The 20,398-nt window shown below is 42.7% G+C and overlaps 1 protein-coding gene across 18 annotated transcripts in view; it reads right to left on the bottom strand.

The window, feature by feature from the left end:
• Anks1b (ankyrin repeat and sterile alpha motif domain containing 1B) overlaps nt 1-13,432 on the bottom strand; it is a 1,022,809-nt gene extending 1,009,377 nt beyond the window's left edge. For all 18 annotated transcript variants that reach the window (XM_036169508.1, XM_036169510.1, XM_036169509.1 and 15 more), the window contains exon 1: nt 13,227-13,432. In XM_036169508.1, coding sequence (XP_036025401.1) covers nt 13,227-13,360 — 134 coding nt within the window. In that variant the 5' untranslated portion in view covers nt 13,361-13,432. The remainder of the gene's footprint in view (nt 1-13,226) is intronic.
• Nucleotides 13,433-20,398: the final 6,966 nt, after the last annotated feature.

Here is a 20,398-nt window from a genome sequence, read left to right as displayed (position 1 = left end):
GGTTGTTGTGAGGATCAGCTGTGAAGCACATAAAACAGTGTATCTGGGACACACAATGTGAGCCGCTCCACTTCCAGATGTGTACCCTAAAAATGCAGTTTATGGAAATGGTGCCTTGCATGAAGACATTTCTAGCATTATACACAAAACAAGTAAGTCAAAACTTGCCCAAGTCTCCAGCACTATAGAAATAGTTAAATAATAGTATATACTTCATATCGGTGGTTCCCCAACTTTAGTGTACATATGCAATTATCTGGGGAAATCTGCTAAGTGCATATTTCCAGGTATTACACATAGAATCCTATGGATCTGGGGTAAGATCCAAAAATGCTTAACAACCATGAGTTGTTAAGATTTCTGGAGACAGGAAATCTCTGAAGATTCTTCACTAGACAGCAATAAAATTTATGATAATGAAGACTTGGTAATCACACTGGTAATATACCATACACTGTTCAATGAAACATTCAGAATCCAAAACTGAATGTTTTATCAGATAAGCACATAGAACATGCTAAGGGGGAAGAAAAGTTTTATCAAAAAGACTACAAGTAACTTTTAACTTTTACTCAATTTTTTCAAACAGTCATGCTATTATCATAAGTGAATAACTAATACATTGCATAAGAAAACCAAACATATCCATGGCCTCTGAGATCAGTTTAAACTCCTTAGGGACACACCTGAAATCCTTCCCATTCATTAAACCAAACTGCTTATAACACTCCAGACTTCAGTCTACATTTCCAAACACTGTTATTGGAGATACTGTTCCTTCTGCTTAAAACATCCATCCTCCAATCATGTCAGTCCAGAAAATTTCTATTCATCCTACAAGTTGCATGCAGCACCTTGTCTCTCAGATTCCCTGAGTACTCCTCCATCACAGAATTAAGAATGGCTCCTTGTCTGCCAGTGTTCTGTAGCATCACATGACACTTCCATGACAGCTTGTATCTTGATGGATTCTAACTCTTCATAAAACCATCCCATCGGTCTAGTAGCACTGGGACTTGGTAGGGATTATCTCACTCACAAATTTGATCAATACCTGTTGAAATACCTAGTTGTCTGTTCTCTGAAGCCCAGTTAGAAAGTATGTGCTTGGTTGATTCAGAGTATGTTTGGGCTGAGAGCAGCCAAACTATGTTTTAAGTTCTAAGCAACAGTTTAATCAGTATTTGTAAGTTTTCAAATTTTCCTCTGACACTGTCCTCAGTATCTTCCAGTCTTCAGAATGACAGACCACTCCCAACAAGAAACAATGTAGTAAGTACTCCATGGCTTTTTACCAGAGCAAAGACTAGCCCTACATAATTCCCACTGATCCCCACAAACAGCTGCTATTTACTCCCAGGCTGCCACACTGGCAGTAAAACATCCATATAAAACAGAGACAATTCTGTAAGTAAATAAAGCAGGTCAGTGTGTTTGAAACATTAATTAATATATATATATATATATATATATATATATATATATATATATATATCACAAATATTTCAACTGTAGATTATTTTTATTTGAATCTCAAACCACATTAGATATTAGAAAGTTTACATGATTCTATTCCACAGTGTTTTTTTCACCTGTAACTACATAACAAATGCATACATCTAGGGAATAACTTCTGGAAACAGGCAATAATATACTGAATGTTAATAATTAATAATATAATATCTGAATGTTGACTGAATTAAAAAAGATACACCAAATAACAGCCCTAAGTGGCTAAGAGTAATTTAGGAGGAGAAAGAGCAGTGGGGTGGAGAGGTCGGCAGGCAGGCAGGCAGGCAAGTAAGCAAGTAAGGCCAAAAGTGCTAACTGGGATCTAGGGTAAAATCTTCAAATGTTTCCACTGTGCAATAATGTTTATGGAGTCACATGGACATTGAAATCAACTTGCAACATGAAATAGTTTTTAAATAAAAATCAGTCTACCTAAAATGCTTTGATTTGAATTTCAAACCACATTAGATATTAGAACCTTTACATGATTCTATTCCATAGTTTTTTCACCGGTAACTATGTAACAAATGCATACATCTAGGGAATAACTTCTGGAAACAGGCAATAATATATTGATGCTCATATCTGAATATTGACTCAATTAAAAATTTAGAGGTGCATGCAGTTCAGTGGTAACGTGCATGTCTAGCACGCCCTGTGTTTAAGCCCCAGTGCCCCCCCCCAACACACACACACGTTCTATGGATCAACTAGGCAGTAAATATTTAAGAGCCTTTTGTCACCAGCCATGTCTCCAATAAACCCCCTTCTTCTTCGGTCTTGTAATAAAGAAGGATGGATATTCGTTCCCTTATTAACGCCCTCTATGAAGCAAGCAAAGCCTATTCCACGAGTCCTCCACTAAGCAGCTGCACGCCATCGCTATGCTATTTTTGCCTAATGTTTTGTTGTCACTTTCCGTGAAAATAATAGAAGAGGCTTTTCTTCTTAAAAGCTTTTCCAATCCATCACACTTCGCTATCACTTAACTGTCAGCCCCCAGAAGCAGTTTGGGGTGAAGGTGAAGAGAAGAGAAGCACAGGGCGCTGAGTCACGGGTTAAAGGAGATGACACCAAGATGGACAAGACAGTGAAGACGCCCAAAGCACACTCCAGACTCCCGACTTTAGAGGTCCCATATCCGCTCTCAATCTGCTTCTCACAACACAGCCCAGGTCTACGGCTCACAAGATCCGCTTCCCTTCTGTGTTTCTTTTCTTTACCTCTCTGTTGTGACCAAACACTGACCAGAAGCAACCGAGGGAAGAAATGGTTTACTCCAATTTACTAGTTACAGTGTCTCACAAAGGGAAGCCAAGTCAAGAACTCGAGGCAGGAGCCTGAAACCCAAACTGTTGGAGGAGCCGTAGAGGAACACGGCTTACTGGCTTGTTCTTCCTGACGTTGTTCCGCTTGCCTTCTTATGCAACCCAGGGTCACGTGCCCAAGGGTGGCACCGCCCATAGTGGGCTGGGCCCTCCTACAGCACCGCCCACAGTGGGCTGGGCCCTCCCACAGCACCGCCCACAGTGGGCTGGGCCCTCCCACAGCACCACCCATAGTGGGCTGGTCCCTCCCACACCAATCAGTACCCAAGAAAATGCCCCACCGACATGCTTACAGGTGGCACTAGTTTCTGTTAATTTGACAAAAAACGAACCAGCAACTTCTGCCTCCCTTTAGGAAAGAGACGGAACAAAAACTATGGCCAAGGTGAGTCTGCAATAATTAGAAAAGAGGAGAAGCCGTGTCGTTCTCTAGAAGAAAGATATTTGAGTAAGGAAGCGTGAATAACAGAAATACCAAGAAGGCAGCAAGATCTGAGGCTGCACGTTTAGACCCAAAGCCGTCAGCCGAGCCTTGATCCGCTCTGATCAACTAGTAACCAGCGTGAGCAGACTGTCTCTGTCAGGTGAGCAGAAGGAATTGCCCATTTAAAATAAAACCACCACTCTCGACTACGGCCCGAGTGAACCAATGTCCCATTTTATAGCTAGATACACGAACACACACCCCTTAATAAGAAAGCTCTCCTCATAAGAAACACTTTCAGACACCGACAACACTGGGCACTGTAAGTAGAATAAACCAAAGCAAACAAAATTCATTCTTTAGCCATATTTCCCCCCATTGTCCCTCAAAGAATCCGTTTCAAAGTTTCACTTAACTTTACAAAAAAAAAAAAAAAATGTAAAACCCACTTGTTAGCCGACTGATGTGAAAAGGAAGAAAAGTGAACTCTAGGGGAAGTCCCTGCAGGTGAATTACACAGGAGACTCAGTAGGTCTTGGGTGGCATCGTGCCTCTGCCTGCCTATGAGACCTGCATGCCCTGGTCATCACACACACAAGGAAGAACAGAATGCAGGTGCGTCTTCTGGGCACACACCCGCTTTTTCAAACATAAAATACTCTCTCATACCAACATATCGTATTTTAATTAACTAAAATTATCCTGCATTATAATCCATTTTATAGCTAGATACATGAACACACACCCCTTAATAAGAAAGCTCTCCTCATAAGAAACACATTCGGACACCGTGTTTTTGTCAAATTAACAGACACAAGTGCCACTGCAAATAAACTGGAAACCAAAGACACTAAAATGTGATAAGTATTTTCCAGGTCTATAGATTGAAACTAAGTCTTTTCTACCCTTTCATTTACATTATGGCCGGCTTCAGTGCCCGGAATGTACTATAATAGGCTCTTAGAAGGACTTTTCCAAAATTACCCCAAATGCAAAAGAAACTGTTTCAGTATACCACTGAACTAATCCAATTGTTTACTATCTCCTAAGAAGTTAGCCGAACCCCTGCTGAGCACTGTACAGCTCTCCTTGAACAGCTCAGGGCAGAGCTGCCCCACACTCCCATGCTGGGTCTGGGTAGGTACCCCTGAGGTGCACACACACTAGGAACCGTGCCCTGCAGAACTAGCCAGAGGCAGGGAGGACAGGTAAATGGCGGAACTCTTGCCCAGCATGTAGGAGGCCCTGAAAAGAGAATGGAAAGACAGAAGAACCAGCAGTCACTAGGCTAGCTATACTAGCTACTGCCACCCATCATCCCTGTTGTGTTTGTTTTTTTGGTTTTTCGAGACAGGGTTTCTCTGTGTAGCTTTGCACCTTTTCCTGGAACTCGCTCTGTAGACCAGGCTGGCCTCGAACTCACCAAGATCCGCCTGGCTCTGCCTCTCGAGTGCTGGGATTAAAGGCTGTGCCACCAACGCCGGCCATCCCTGTTGTTTTAAAGAGGAAGCTAAAACCCTGCTTCATAGAGAAAGAGGTCAATATCGAATTTCCCTCTCCTCTCTCCTTACACCCCATCATGCAGCTGGCGCTGTTCACTCTGGCAGACTCTGCTCCCTGAACATAATGGTGCAATCACTGCCTCGAACATCATTACTATCTAAAATAGATAACCCACTCGCAACTTGACTATTTTTATAGATATAACATTTTCTTGAGGTTTAACTGCTCTGTTTGTGATTTATCCCACTTAACAAAATGCAGCATCTCTGAAAGCAAGTTTCTTATATCAGATTCTGAAAAACCTAACTGCCCATATAAGTTGTGAAAATTACAGGGTTGTTTTTTTTTTCCTATCTCTAGTTGCCTCTTATCTCCTTGTACCTATCACCAAAAGCTTCATGAGTTGAATTCCAAATTTGAGAAACTATAAAGTAACTGATTGATATCCTTGGTGACCAGAAAATTGTTTCTTCCCACTTCTTACTGATTTACTTTTTCACATGGGGATCTTAAGAACTGGATCATTTATGTTCAACAACAATTTATAAAATGCACTACATGAGTATAGTTTATAATTGTGCTGGTTTAGTAAGTGATGATAGGAGGCTCTTATTCAAGACCCATGACTTCACTCACCCTGGGTTATCAACTAGCTTTCCAGGACCAGGCATGATATCCTTCTTATCGATCAGAGAGTTATTGGTTACTGCCAAGGTATGTGTGCCACTACCGCACTCTTGGGGTCAGTGTAGTCAATCATTGGTGTCATAGCTGTGTAGAACTGTTAGTTGCTTCCCTCATTTAGAGGGCAGCATGGCACCTTCTGGTAACAGGAAAGCAAATCCTCAGGGAGGAAGCATTCTGGTCAGTCCCAGCTCAGGGGCCTCTGGATCCTATATCTGACTGCATGGTATCCCAGCAATAGGGACTTACCTTCCACCTCCGGGGGTGGGGGTGGGGAGCAACAAGGGCAAGGGCAATAGCCTGTATGTTCTGGGAGTCTTTGGGATGATAACTAACAGCTCAAAAGATGACTTCTCATCCCTGGTGTTGGGGGTTTTGTAAAGTGGTCTCTACTCTTGGAGAGAGCATCCCCAGCCCAAATGAGGAAAATTTCCTTTAAGCTATATATGCATATTTATATACTTAGGTATACTGTATAGTCTCACCAATGTGACTGCCAAAGCCTGAGCTTAACAACAATAGGCATGTCAAAGCAGAAGGGGGAAGGCCTCCAACCGACACACAAAAACTACAGGCAACTAATGGATGCTAACAGTGGGGGAATGGGCTTCCCCAGGGAAGAGCACACCAATTGGTTTTCCAGTACTAATGGTCAGCCCTGAAAACATACACACAAGTGACACTATATTGACTGAGCATGTTATATTTAAGAGTGTGTGTGTGTGTGTGTGTGTGTGTGTGTGTGTGTGTGTATACACACATAACAACAGTTAATGACAAAGGTGCTGAATGTGAACAGCAAGGAGGAATGGATATCTAACGCTCACTTGCTTTTCTTTAAACGTTTAAATTTTATTTATGTATTTATATATTTATGTATTTATGTATGTATGTATTTATTTATTTATTTATTTATTATGCATATATTCCTCCTTTGGGGGAGGAAATGAAAGGGAGAGTTGACATATTTTATTCTCAAAAAAAAGACCAAATAAATCTAAGGTACTAGCAAACTCTTATTGCTATATTAAAATACAAGTAATTTTATTGATTTATTTTTGGTTTTTTGAGACAGGGTTTCTCTGTGTAGCTTTGCACCTTTCCTGGAACTCACTTGGTAGCCCAGGCTGGCCTCAAACTCACAGAGATCCACCTGGCTCTGCCTCCCGAGTGCTGGGATTAAAGGCGTGTGCCACTACCGCCCGGCTACAAGTAATTCTTTTAATGTCAGTGAAAACTTAGTACATACATTATACATGAGAATTACTTTTGTTTGGAGCATAGGGCTGTCTAAAAAAAGATATTTCGGGTTGGGGATTTAGCTCAGTGGTAGAGCGCTCACCTAGCAAGCGCAAGGCCCTGGGTTCGATCCTCAGCTCCTAAAAAATAAAAATAAAAATAAAAAAAGATATTTCAAAGATTTTGCAGCTGTTTAATGGTGCAGGTAAATTTTAGAAAACAAACTTTATGTAGATAAGCTGAATAGAAAAGGGGAAGGCTACTATCTCTTTCAGCTCAGTGGCTCACTCTGAAGAACAGAATATAAGAGTTCATGAGCATCATGTTATGCTCTCACAGTATAAATCTGTAAATGGCTTTAGACCAGTGGTTCTCAACCTCTGGGTCGTGATCCCCTTGAGAGTCATATGGCAGACATCCTGCATATCAGATATTTACATTACAGCTCAAAGCAGTAGCAGAATTACAGTTATAAAGTAGAAAGGAAATAATATTATGGCTGGGGGGTCACCACACGGTGAGGAATTGTATTAAAGGGTCCCAGTATAAGGAAGGTTGAGAATCACTGTTTTAGACCATAACAGTTCTCTATTATATCCGACAATGCCAAGTACTTGATTCTTCCTAACTTCTCTCTTCTGTCTTGCCTGTTGAGACTCATTTTCAAGCTTAAGGAGATACACAAATAAAGAGACACATTAAAATTCCAGAGACATCTCAAGAGACATTAGTCTGCTTTGAAAATGAGCAAGTGTGGACCACTTGATATGGTTAGGTGGGTAAGGGCACTCGCCACCAAGTCTCATGATCTGATTTCAATCCCTTCCAACAGTGCTTCTCAACCTTCCTAATGCCACAACCCTTTCATACAGTTCCTCATGGTGTGATGACCCCCGAGCATAACATTATTTTCATTGCTACTTGATAACCATAATTTTGCTACTGATTGTAACGTAAATATCTGATCTTGCGAATATCTGATATGCTACCACTGTGAAAGGGTTGTTTGATATTCCCCCAGGGGGTCAAGACCCACAGGTTGAGAACTAGTATTATGTGGTAGAAGGAAAGAAGAAACTCCCTCAAGTTGCCCTCTGACCTCCATATGCAGACATCCATACACATATATGCATAATAAATAAATAAATAAATGTAATTTAAATGTTTAAAGAAAAACAAGTGAGTGTTATATATCCAGACCTGGAAGATTTAGATTCAAGAAGAAGGAATTTTCCTCAAATTAGGAATCCCCAATGGCTCACTCCCAGAAACAAGCTACTATTAAGTACGCTGATTTTGTTGGAATTTATAGTTGTACAACTAAAGGGATAGCTCAAAGGAATGCCATAAACAGACTATGAACAAACTTAGACAGACAACCAATGAAATACTTCACAATATTCTTACTGGTATAACGGAGAGACGCACTGGTCTACTGAGTGACTCCAATGTAAGAATACCAAGCATAAAGATGCCCCTTTCAACTGTATAAGATGAAGAGGTTCTCTGGGAATATCTTACAGTGGGTTGGACTCCAGTTATAGAGGGTGTCTATCCACAGACAAAGCAGAATGGGAAGTTAATATGCTGATAAGCAGACTCAAGAGTCAAAAATACACCCATAGGTTGCAAATACAGGGTACAACAAGATGAAATGCAGTAAGGATAACTTAGGTTTAACCAATACTTTCATAAATACCAGATGTGGGAATTATGGCTTCACAGGTTGTTAAAAGAAAAAACAACTTGGAAGTTTTCATTAATAATATGAGCCAACACCAATTTCATGGCTCAGAAAATCTTGACCTATAGCCAAGGTCTTAGAGCAATAATACAGAGGTAATAATTTCATTATATCATATTTTAATAGATGCCACCTATTTTTATTACATAATCCATGAAAGCACAGATTAAAAAATAAAAATAACTCACTGTCCTGTAGTGGATAGCCATCCCAGCATTGAGGTTTCAGTAATGATCACGCCCACAAGGTGGGGCAGAGGAGGGAGCGGAAGACCGAGGATCAGGAGGAGGTCGCGCTCTTGGTTCGGGGGGACGCTGGACACTGGAGGTAGACCGAGCAGAGTTCTCCAGAGAACACCGCCGGACTGCGCTATACCTTTGCCAGACCCTGCAACCTACCCCTTCATTTGTAAGTTACCCCACAAAATAAACCTCCCTTTTAACTACGTGGAGTGGCCTTAATAATTTCACCAATACTGTCCCATCACTCAAAAGTGAATACTAGCTCCATTTCTGTGTTCCATATCTAGACATATTAATGTACATTGTAAGTCATTACAGTTTTTTTATAAAAGTAGATTCAAGCTACAAATGCTCTTTCATAATCAGTTGGTTTTTAATGCGTCAATATATCAGTACCCCACCCCACTCTACACTGAGTGACACCTGGTACATATTATTCATTTCTTACCTAAGTCATATTTCAAAAGGTCATTTTGAAATTTGAGAATATTCAAAGGAGGGGAAAAGGTGGTTAAAAAAACAACTATGAAAATTTGCATTCTAACACCTCAGCTCTATCCTCACATAACAGCTAAGGACAACAGTAGTTCTTCCACAGAAGAGAGCAAATTTACAAGAGAACAATACAGCGAAATGCATGTCCCTGCAGAACTGTCTTGGCAGATGAATTCAGCAACTTTTGTATTGACCCATACAGCCAAGCTAGTACCAGCTGCTAGGAGTTACAACAAAGTGGATTTCAGTTCAATAAAAAATAGAATTTTTATGAGCACAGCTATCAAAAAGTGGAATCGAATAAACAGATAGCAGGTGCAGTGGAACATGTTGCAGTCTAAGCACAAGAGGCTGAGGCCGGAGGGTGCTGAGTTCAAGATCAGCCTGAGAAAGATAGCAAGATCTTGCCTCAAAAGCAGGGCAGGGGCCGGAGCTAGTTACTGGGAATGTTAATAATGCTTAAGAATACTAAGTGGAAAGGGATTTTGCAGAGGAAATTTCTACACCATGTAAGAACTTGGATTAAAGGCCTTTTTGTATTTGGAGATTCTGGTCCCAGTGAAAATTTTACTATGGCAATTTACTCCCAGTGTAGTAAAAAAGGCTTTAAGAAATTAAGTTTCTTTTGTGTCTTGAGCAATGTGAGGAATCCTAACACCAAAGATGAACACCTATGTATTCAATGCTTTTCATTTATTACTTTCTACATCATTTCGTCCTTATCAAAACCCTAGGAATAGATGCTATTACTATTTCCACCTCACAGTATTTTGCAGTGAGTATGGCGTTTTGTAGTAGTTTAAGGGCAGTCTTATGTCACTAAGAACTACAGTGTCACTCAGGCACACCTCCTCATAACACAGCCACAAACAGAAGCATCTTCGGAGAACTTTTTATCTAATTAGGTCTCAAACGAGTAGTCAATGGATTTTTTTCTTAGCAAAATAAATGCATTATTTCCAGCTAACAAACATCCAGACTGTCTTATCTAAGTGGACCATACACCTTAAACTTTGAAAACAAAATAAACTCATGAATATAACTGAAGACGCGGCAAAGCAAATTTGAGTTTCAAACCCTTGGCATTACTAATGAAGTGACCTCGGATGAATTATTAGTCTTCCTCTGTCTCTTTAGTCTGTCATCTGTGAAATGAGTATTGAACTCGGGATGAGACATGCAAGCATTTGCCCCAGAGTCTGACCTGATTGCTACACTACAAGTAATAAAACCAACAGAAAGATTTTACACTACACAAGTAATACAGCAAGTAGAAAAGACTGAATAATCTATTCCACAATTCACTCCAAAATATGAAAATATCTCAACATGCCATTATGTTTGCTGGAGAAGAGCACACCTCCCATTACCCTATAAGTTTCTGATTGGCAGTCATTAATAAAATAAAGTGATAACCACATAAAATGTGTCTTTGAAATTCCATTTTATGCAAAAGAACACCTAAATAATATTCAACTTCCATTTTCTTTCTTTGTTTTCTTTTTGGTGGTGGTGGTGGTGAGTTTTGGTTTTTGGGTTTCGGAGACAGTTTCTCTAACAGTCCTGGCTGTCCTGGAACTCCATTTGTAGACCAGGCTGGCCTTGAACTCACAGAAATCCTCCTTCCTCTGCCTCCCAGGTGCTGGGATTAAAGACATGCACCACCACTCAGCTCCCTTTTCTTAAAAGGCATGTTGTGGCTGCCAATTCGGTGTGAGATAGGTAAATGCAAGTCTGAAAGGTACTGCTTTTATTTGTGATTTTTATAACCTCATTTAAAATGTTCTCCTGAATATGCCTTGTTTTCCATGTGTGTTAACTGTAGAGCCACAAGGCCAACCAACAAAACCATTAATAAAGAAAACTCATTCCAGCCAAACACTGTGGATCATGCTTTCGATACTTAAGTATTTACTAACATTAAATACTTGGTGTTTTATCTCTAAAATGTGTCATCTATTTTTGTTTCAAAAATAACATAACCGAGACGTGAGTGTTCAAAAAATACTATTTGTCTCAATTTGTGTCAACAAAATTAACTAAATTTCTTATTATTAATAAATTCTTATTTTTCCAAAAATATTAATTTTTGAGGAACTTGTTTTAGCATACAACCAAAATATTTTTTATAATTGATAATCTGGTACCTTTGCAAATACACTTATTTCACTTATAACTTAAAACTCTAGCTGAACTTCTTTTTGATAAACTATCTAGGGGTAAATATTAAAACCGCAATCTAAAATATGTATATTATCTACTTATGTTTAAAAATGAAGGATGGTACACAGAATAGTCATCTTTTCTAAGGCCACTGGGAGGAAAAAAACTCCTATAAATAACAACTGTTCTGAAATGAAATATTCCAATAGTGCCATGGCCATCAAGTAGATATAATAGTATATGGATCCTTAAACCCCACCAATTTTTCAATTATGTTCATTTCACTGTAATATAAACTTTCCCTTTTCCCAATAGCCAGTATTGTAATAGATTGAACTGTCTGATCACAACCTATGAAAACCCATGTATATAACACATTTTCATGCAAAAGTTTGTATCCAACAGTTATCAAAATCAGCACAAGGGTTCAGAGCAGAAAGGATGAGTCGCAACCCCTTTGGGAGTCGCCTAAGACCATCAGAAAACACAGATGTTTACATTATGGGTCATAACAGTAGCAAAATTACAGTTATGAAGTAGCAACAAAAGAAACTTTATGGCTGGGGTCAGCACACCATGAGGAGCTGTATTAATGGGTCGCAGCGTTAGGAAGGGTGAGAAGCGCCGGCTCAGAGGGTAAAAGTGCTTGCTCTCAAACCTGAGAACCCGTGTCCCAGCTCCTGAGTCCACTGGCAGAGGGAGAGAACACTCTCACAAGTTGTGTTCTCTGGTTTCTTCATAGGCTACATGACATGCACTACACACACACACACACACACACACACACACACACACACACCACATAAATGTCATTCTTTCATTATTTTATGAAGTCGTACAAAATACCTTTAAGCGAGAAAATCACTTCAGCTTTTAAAGTTTTTATGAGTATCATTGAATTGCCTGAGAGATGTTTTAAGGTAGAGATGGGAATGATGACAGACACTTCCAAAAACAGACAGAACAAAGTGAATAACCAGGGCTTGAGAACTAAAGAGCTTGCCTTGAATTTCATTTAGTCAATGCTCTTCAGGCTCCCTTCCTCCTAAGTGATCTCATTTGCTCAATTCAACTTTTAATAGTTTCTCAAATATGCAAATGAAACCAGCTATCTCTAACTTAGGTCTGCTGAATAAAGACCTTGACACTTTTTTAATGTCACCTTAGAATGATTATTTGAGCAATATTCGACTTACCTGAAACATGCTCATCTTAAAAGGCCTCTACTGTATTACACACACACTTGCCCAAGCCGGACTTGGCTTCCTGCATCCTGAGTTTCACTCAGATAAGTCAGGGTACCTGAAAGTATTGCTAAGGCTGCCTAACCTGCCTCAAGATTTACACACTGCCCTGGCTGACTGACAGACACCTCAGAAGGTGCACTGCCTTTGTTTTGTGGGATCACAACCCACAGCCAATGCCTTCTGCATGGGACGGCAGCAGCAATCCAAGAAGGCTGTAGCTTTGGCAGGATAACAGCGTGCACCCAATAGCTTCTCATGTAAATAATCGGGGTGGGTTCCACAGCTGCAAATACAAACAGTAAGGGACGTGCTGATTTTCTTCTGGCAACACCATTACCTGTACAAGTTCTGCACCACAGCTCAGAGAAAAGTAGCTGACTGACGCATTGATGGAAAGCTATTTTAAAATTACTCAAAGAGTCTAAAGCATTAGTCTAGCTGGGAGGCTCTTCCTCCCCACACACAAGGTCTTGTTTTCCTGCCTAATTTAAGAATGAATCGCTGACACCTCCAGGTGCAATACCCTGAGGAGAGAACGTACCCATCACAATGCTAACGAGGGTACACACACACACACACACACACACACACACACACACACACACAAACACACACACACAGAGTGAGTGCCAGTTCTTATCTTACCTTAGCAGATTAGACAGGGGCAGAGGTCCGGATCCACCACCCAGGATCCCTCCTTTCCTGCCAGATAGGAGTTTCTCCACCAGAGCCACATTGCCAGTGCGAGCAGCTTCCAGCAGCTCCTGGTCCTTCCCCATAGTCTCTCACGAGTCCCCTACAGAGTCCTTTCCCTGCTCCGGTCCTCCTCCCGGTCCACTCTCCAAAAGCCAGGGCCCTCCCCGCCCCACCCTAAAAGGATGCCAGGGCTTCAGCACGCTGTGATCCCCGCAGCCCCGCACCGGGAGCAGCACGCCGTCCTCCGGTCACACGGTACAGCTTCTACAATGGGGAGCAGCCCGCGTTTGGGCAGAGGGGCTGGCCGAGCGGCGACGCGCCCCCACAGCCACTCCCCTGCATTCCCGAGGCCTCCTTCCCGCGGGTGGGGTGCGAGCGGGTGGGGACCGGGCCCGGGTGCCGCTGAGGAGCGGAAGGAGGACGCTGCTGAGCTCGGAGGAAGATGCCAAGCAAGCACTGGGGAGGATGCTCAGTGAAGAGGACGCTGAGCCCGGAGCAGGATGCTCGGGCGCTGAGAGGTGGATGCCGAGCACCGGGGAGGATGCTCCGCACTGAGAACACGGAGCGTGGAGGAGCGAGCCCAGCGCGTCCTCCCCGGAGCTGGAGCTGGAGTGTAGCGAGCGACAGCGGCGGCCCGTGCGCCCGCCCGAGTGCCCAGCCGGGACTGGCCTCGGTTCCGCGCCGGGCGGGCTCGGCGGTTCCGCGGCGGCGATGATGGTCGCGGAGGGAGGCTGGGGTGGCTGCGGCCCGCGCCGAGGCTGGGCTGTGCGGGCGAGCCGCAGCGGGTGCGTGCGGAGGGCGGCGGCGGCGGCGGCGGCTCGGAGGCTCGGCGCGCGGGGGGCGTGTGCGCGCGGCAGGTGCGGCCCGGGGCCCGCCGTGGGGCGGGGGCGGGGGCGGGAGGAGGCCAGCTCTGTGCCAGTGGGCGGGGCCGGCCCTCCCTGCTCCCTCCTCCGTGCTCCCGCCGCCCTCCTCCCTCCTGCCCAGCTCTCCGCTCCCTCTCCCTCTTCTCGCCTCCCTCCTCTCTCCTCTCCCCTCCCTCCCTTCTGATCACTTCTCCCGTCTCCTCCTCGGCAGAGGTTTAACTGTGTGAGTACTGGAGATCACCCTGCTGGCTGCTGAGGCTCCTTCTCCTCCTGGAGCCCAGACTCCCGGAACCATCCTTGAGGAAAGTCTCCCACTAGGAGGTGATGGAGAACCTGATGCTCCAAGAGGCGCCGTTTCGAGGGCTTCTGTCCCAGTCCAGGATATTTCATCCTCTTGCTTTATCTCCTGGTGAGAGTGAGATACTCACCCTAGGAACAGATCGAAGAGGTTTGTTTTATCCTAATTTCTGAACCACTGAATGCCTTGCGACTTTTGCAGTTTTTGTAGTGTCTTTAATCAGCCTGAATTTTAGTTGGGCTTTTGAGATTTGCTGACTTGTTGCAAATACCAGAAAAAAAGGGTTCTCATAGAAAATCCCTCCACATCCACACTAGGAAAAATATAAATGGGCATGGATGACAGAGCTGCTTTGATCTGCATGTGTCATCAGCAATTCATTGTGTACTGATTTTGTTGGATGTTTTCCTTGCTTGTGGTAGAGGACGCACACTTATTTTCTTTTGAAACTTCCTGTGACTGCTTGTGGTCAGATGGTGGGAAAGGATGTGATAGGCGCTTTACTTACAACAGTCCAGTGAGCTGGGTACAATTAATATATATTACTTTAGAGCTAAAGTAGAGGTCCAGAAAAGGACATGATGCCACACAGAGTCCTTGGCTGACAAACTGGACCCGGGAGCCAGTGACATGGCTCAGCGCGGAGAAGTAGCTTATGCCAATCAAGGACCTGAGTTCAGTCTCAGGAATCCTCATAGTAAAAAGAGAGAACCGGCTCCATCAAGTTGTTGTTCTCTGGCCTCTACACACCATGGTACATGTTTACACACACACACACACACACACACACACACACCCCTAAACACAATTAGAAATAAGTCTTTAAGCCGGGCATGGTGGTGTACTCCTTTAGTCCCAACACTCAGGAGGCAGAGGCAGGTGGATCTCTGAATTTAAGGCCAGCCTGTTCTACAGAGTGAGTTCTAGGATAGCCAAGGCTACACAGAGAAACCCTGTCTCAAAAAGGAAGAAAGAAAGAAAGAAAGGAAGGAAGGAAGGAAGGAAGGAAGGAAGGAAGGAAGAAATGAAAAGAGAGAGAGAGGGAGGGAGGGAGGGAGGGAGGAAGGAAGGAAGAAAAAAGAAAAAGAAATAAAGCTTTAAAATAAATAAATAATAAATGTAAAAATAATAAAAAAAACATGTTTTAGAACTGGCTTAATCCAGATCCCAACTTCAGCCCTCTCTTGCACAGCAAATTACACAGATGATAGTCTTACAAACATTTGATGAGCAGTTACCACATGCCAGAAGACATATGTATCAAGTGCTCTCTATATTTTTATTTCAACACTCACGGAATTTCTGTAGAATATGAGACTATCATCTGTGCATTTCGCTTTTCCATGGGGACAGAGGTACCACTATTATCCCTAATGTGGATAGGAGGAAAACGATGAGCTCAAAGTCATGCAGCCGGAAATTCAGGCAAGACAACTCCAGGACCGTCTGCTCTCTAGGGTAAGACTTTAAGTAGCCAACAGGGAAACTCAAAAGACACTTGGAAATGAAAAACAAAAATAAAATGTTTTTGTGTAGCTCAGTATTCCAAGATTTCATTTCAGTGGCTCAAGGTATTAGGTAAATTTGTAGCTTCTCCTGTGTAGGTTTCCCAAAGGGCATTGAGTTTGACAAAGGTGATGTTTTATTTTTACTTTTCATTGTAAAACCTATTTTAATGAAAAGATGATATATGACCTCTGACATAATGGAACTAGCAGAACAGTTCATAAAACAAGAAATCAGTATACACGATTGGTTTTGAAATAGCATGGGAAAATCCCATTTCCCTTTGTTATTGTTACCACCAAAGCAAAACAAACTTTTCCTAGAACAGCCTTAAGTACTTGTGGTTTGAAAGAAAATGGTCCCCAAAGGGAGTGGCTTGATTAGCAAGTGAGACCTTGTTGGAGTAGGTGTGGCCTTATTGGAGGAAGTGTGTCACTATGAGGGTGGGCTTTGAGGTCTCCTATGCTCAAGCTATGCCCAGTGTCACAGTTTACTTCCTGTCGCCTGTGAAGCAAGATGTAGAACTCTCAGCTCCTTCTCCCCGCCCCAATGCCTGCCTGCATGCCACCATGTTGCCCCATGATGATAATGAACTAATGTAAGCTACCCAAATTAAATGTTTTCCTTTATAAAAGTTGCTGTATCTCTTCACGGCCATTGAAACCCCAGCTAAGACAGTACTCAAATGAGCAAAGCTAAAATATCAGCCACTATTGAATCACGGATGAGCTAGTGTTTGGAGGCTCCTGAGTCATCCTTATTATATTGCAACTTCCAGGGTGTAAGAACCATTAAAAATTATTTACTCTAAGGATCAGTTCCAAGTTCCAGGCACTCTACTGACATCTGATATTCAAAGGCAATTTTTCTACTCTACACTTTTTATTTCAATTAGTTCCTCGCTTCCTACTGAAGAGGATGAAGGCTTTCATTCAATGAGAATAAACATGAAACTTAAAAGTAAAAACATTATTCCAAAAATCTTTAAATGTTCAGATTTCATCAAACATTTTTGCACTTGTGAATGCTAGAAAGAATCATTAAATCTTGGGAGCCAACTGGGGAATCTGGATCTGAGTTTGTCAGATTAGAATTTGGAATTCGTCTTTACTGGCCTTCCCAGTCCTAACAGCATATTTCCTGTGCTGAAGTGTGTGGATTTTCATTCCATCCTGATTGCAAGACTAGGAACCTGTCTCCTGTAGAGATTCAGCACAAGGACAAATAAGAGGCTGGATGCCAAAGAAAAGCCACTACCCTGCTTAGTGATCCAGGAAGCAGAAGAGGCAAAGGAAAGGGAAAACTGGAGTTGAACCAGAGTCATATTTGAAAGAAAAGCAACTTCACCCACTGTAAAGCAGTCCCTGCAGAGCTAAGTAGAAAAAGCAAAGTGTTCATTGTCTCTTAGAAACAGAAGTTTCCTGCCCTCTGGGGAGAGCCAGTGAGAAGGAATAGAGATCCCCCAGAGCCCTGCTCCTCACATTCCATCACCCCTCTTATGGCTGTGGCATTAACCCCACCCCAGAGATATCCTGCCTCTGTGCTATGACCAACTTTAAGAGTCTGTGTACACCACCTGTGACCCCACACATACCCCCTGAAAATATAGTGTAGTCTACAAACTACTCTTCACATTGAGGAGTCTCTAAAATTCCAACAGTTTTCCCCATCTCCTTTTGGTTTTCTCCAGAGAAGCATGGTGTATCAATCGCAATAATCCAGAGGCAGAGGCAGGTGGAGCTCTGAGTTTAAACTAGCCTTGTCTACAAAGTGAGTTCCAAGACAGCCAAGACTATACAGAAGATTGTACAGAGGAAATGCCAGGTACACCTGAAAACCTATTACACAGTACCTCCAAGAAGCAGCTAAGAAGACATTTGGATGCAGACAGATGGTTTAGCCTGGGCATCTGATCACCCTCAAAAGCTAATCCCAACCTTCCTTCTTCAACCCCATCAGCTAGCTACTCAGCAATGTGGGCTGTGTGGTCTCTGTCACACTGCTCAGCTTTGCTGTTGAGCCCTAAAAGTAGCCTTAGGAGATAATTTTGTGGAGGAAGTGTTTGAGACAGGGTTTTTCTGTGTATCTCTGGATGTTCTGGAACTCATTCTGTAGACAAGTCTGGCTTTGAACTCACAGAGATCCAGACAGATTCCTGCCTCCTGAATGCTAGGTTTAAAGGTGTGTGCTACCATTGCCTGACCTCTATGTTTAATATAGTAGCTGGCTTTTTCCTCTGATCCTCAAATAAGCTTTATTAGGGTACACAATATTTTGGGGGACACAAAGTATCACCACAGGAATGGCTCTTGGGGTCTCTATCGTTGCAATTTTACTATGCCTTTTTTATGTCCTTCTTGTGTCCTCCTTTGCCACAATTACAGCAAGCATCTTGAAGTAGGAGCCGTGCCAAGCCATACCCCAACTTATGAGTAGAGGGGTGATGGTACTATCATTGACCAAAGACAAGGGGCCCCACAGGACTAAGATCCCAACCTCTTGAAGCAGTAACCAGGTATTAACTGCAGTTCCTAAACTATCACTGAGGAAATGCAGCTGGAGGAAGCACAGTCTCCTTCCAGCGCCCTCTGTCGGTGGATCCCAACAGAACTGGGGACAAAGCCGTGATGATGGTTTTCAAAACGTTAAAATACAATACAGTACAATACAATACAACCATACACCACAGAACAGTCTCCTTCCAGTGAAGCTTCCTGCAGGGCTCTCATGAGTTCACATTGCCTACTAGCATAGCTGTTACAGATTGTGCAGGCATGCTATAGAATGGTTATGCAACAGCAAAATTGCCTACCTATGCATTTCCCAGAATGCATCCCTGCCATTAGCAACACATAACTATATATGAGAATTGGTATGAAGTTAAGAGGTTGTAGCACAAGATTTGGCATAGCTACCCCCTGGAAATCAGTTTCAACTCTTCATAGACTTGTTTCTAATTTCACAGCCAGTGTTCTCTTCCGAGCTTCTGAGTATTCCTAACTTTCTATTTGCATTCCGAGGACTCTCGGACATCTGCCTCCACTCCTGAAAGTCACGGCACCTTTGGATCCTGCTTCCTTCTCTAGGATAGAACCTTACCTACCCCTTCTTAGTTCTAGGAGAAATCTAATCACTTTCAAAACACTTGAAAGGGGGACACATTTTCTTACAAAATTTCACCAAGCATCTGCAAAACTATTTATATTTCTCTTTATTCAGCACTGTCTCCATCACACTCTGCTACTGCCCAGAGACTCCTGGGCCCAGCAGTCGACACTACCCAAAAAGGGACCCTTGAAAATTGTGGTCCATTTGTAGCCCAACACATTCCAGCTGTTTCTGTTTTCCATGGGGACATCACTCTCATGATGGAGGGTGGTTGGTTGGCTAGTTGGTTGGTTGGTTGGTTGGTTTTGGTTTTGGTTTTGGTTTAGTTGATTTGTTTGTGACAAAATTTCGATGTATACAGCCCAGGATACCTCAAACTCTCAATCCTCCTGCCTCAGCCTCCCAACTGCTAGAATTACAGGCATACAGGATTGTGCTCAGTTTCCTCCTATAGTTTGATGGGTACAGTTTTCATTGTTAACAGGCTGGGTATGGTGGTGCTCATTTGCAATCCCAGCACTCCAGAGGCAAAGGTAGGAAGATTGCCACAGGTTCAAGAACAGCCTGGGCTGAATATTGTGAACCATTGCCACTGAGCCCATCAAAGGTAGACAGGTGCACAGTAGACCAACACCCCAGGATGAGGAAGCCAGGTGGCTTGTGGGGAATAAATGTGAATTACAGAGGGCTAAATAAGTTGACACTTGCCACTCATGCTACTGCACCCTACATTGCTTTTTTTTTGATGCAATAATATAAGATCTCTTCATGCTAGAAAGGACTTACCTAACACACACACACACACACACACACACACACACACACACACACACACACACACACACAAAGAAAAACTAAGACAAATTTGAAACTAGGAAAAAAAAAACAGTGAGCTTTTCTAGCCTCTTTCACACTTCCTGTGTCCTGTCTGCCTTGTATCCTTCCTGGTTACCTAATGGTACCCTGTTCCTTTTGTCTACATTGTATCCCTCCTGGTTACCTAACGTTACCCTTTCTTGGTCTCTCCAAGTGTAACACTGTACCTGAACTTGTAGCTGTTCACTTATAAACATGTGTACATTATGTTTAGAAACTGCATGAGAGGGAGAGCGGGTGGGTTTTTTTTTCCTTCTGAGTTTGGGTGACCTTGCGTAATATGTGTTCTATGCCCATCCGCCTTCCTGCATCTTTAAATAACCCTGCTTCCTCTTTTCTTCTTCGTAAACTGTCATGTGCACATTCTGATTTGACTGATGGGGTTCTGTAAATCCCGAAGCTCTGTTCACATTTCTTCATTACTATTTCATTTGCTCCTTAAACTTCGTACTCTCTGGCAGCCTGTCTTC

Source organism: Onychomys torridus, chromosome 20, assembly GCF_903995425.1.
Source record: "Onychomys torridus chromosome 20, mOncTor1.1, whole genome shotgun sequence".
NCBI lineage: Eukaryota > Metazoa > Chordata > Mammalia > Rodentia > Cricetidae > Onychomys > Onychomys torridus.
Note: the sequence above shows the minus strand (reverse complement) of the source record. Positions and strands in the feature narration are given on the sequence as shown.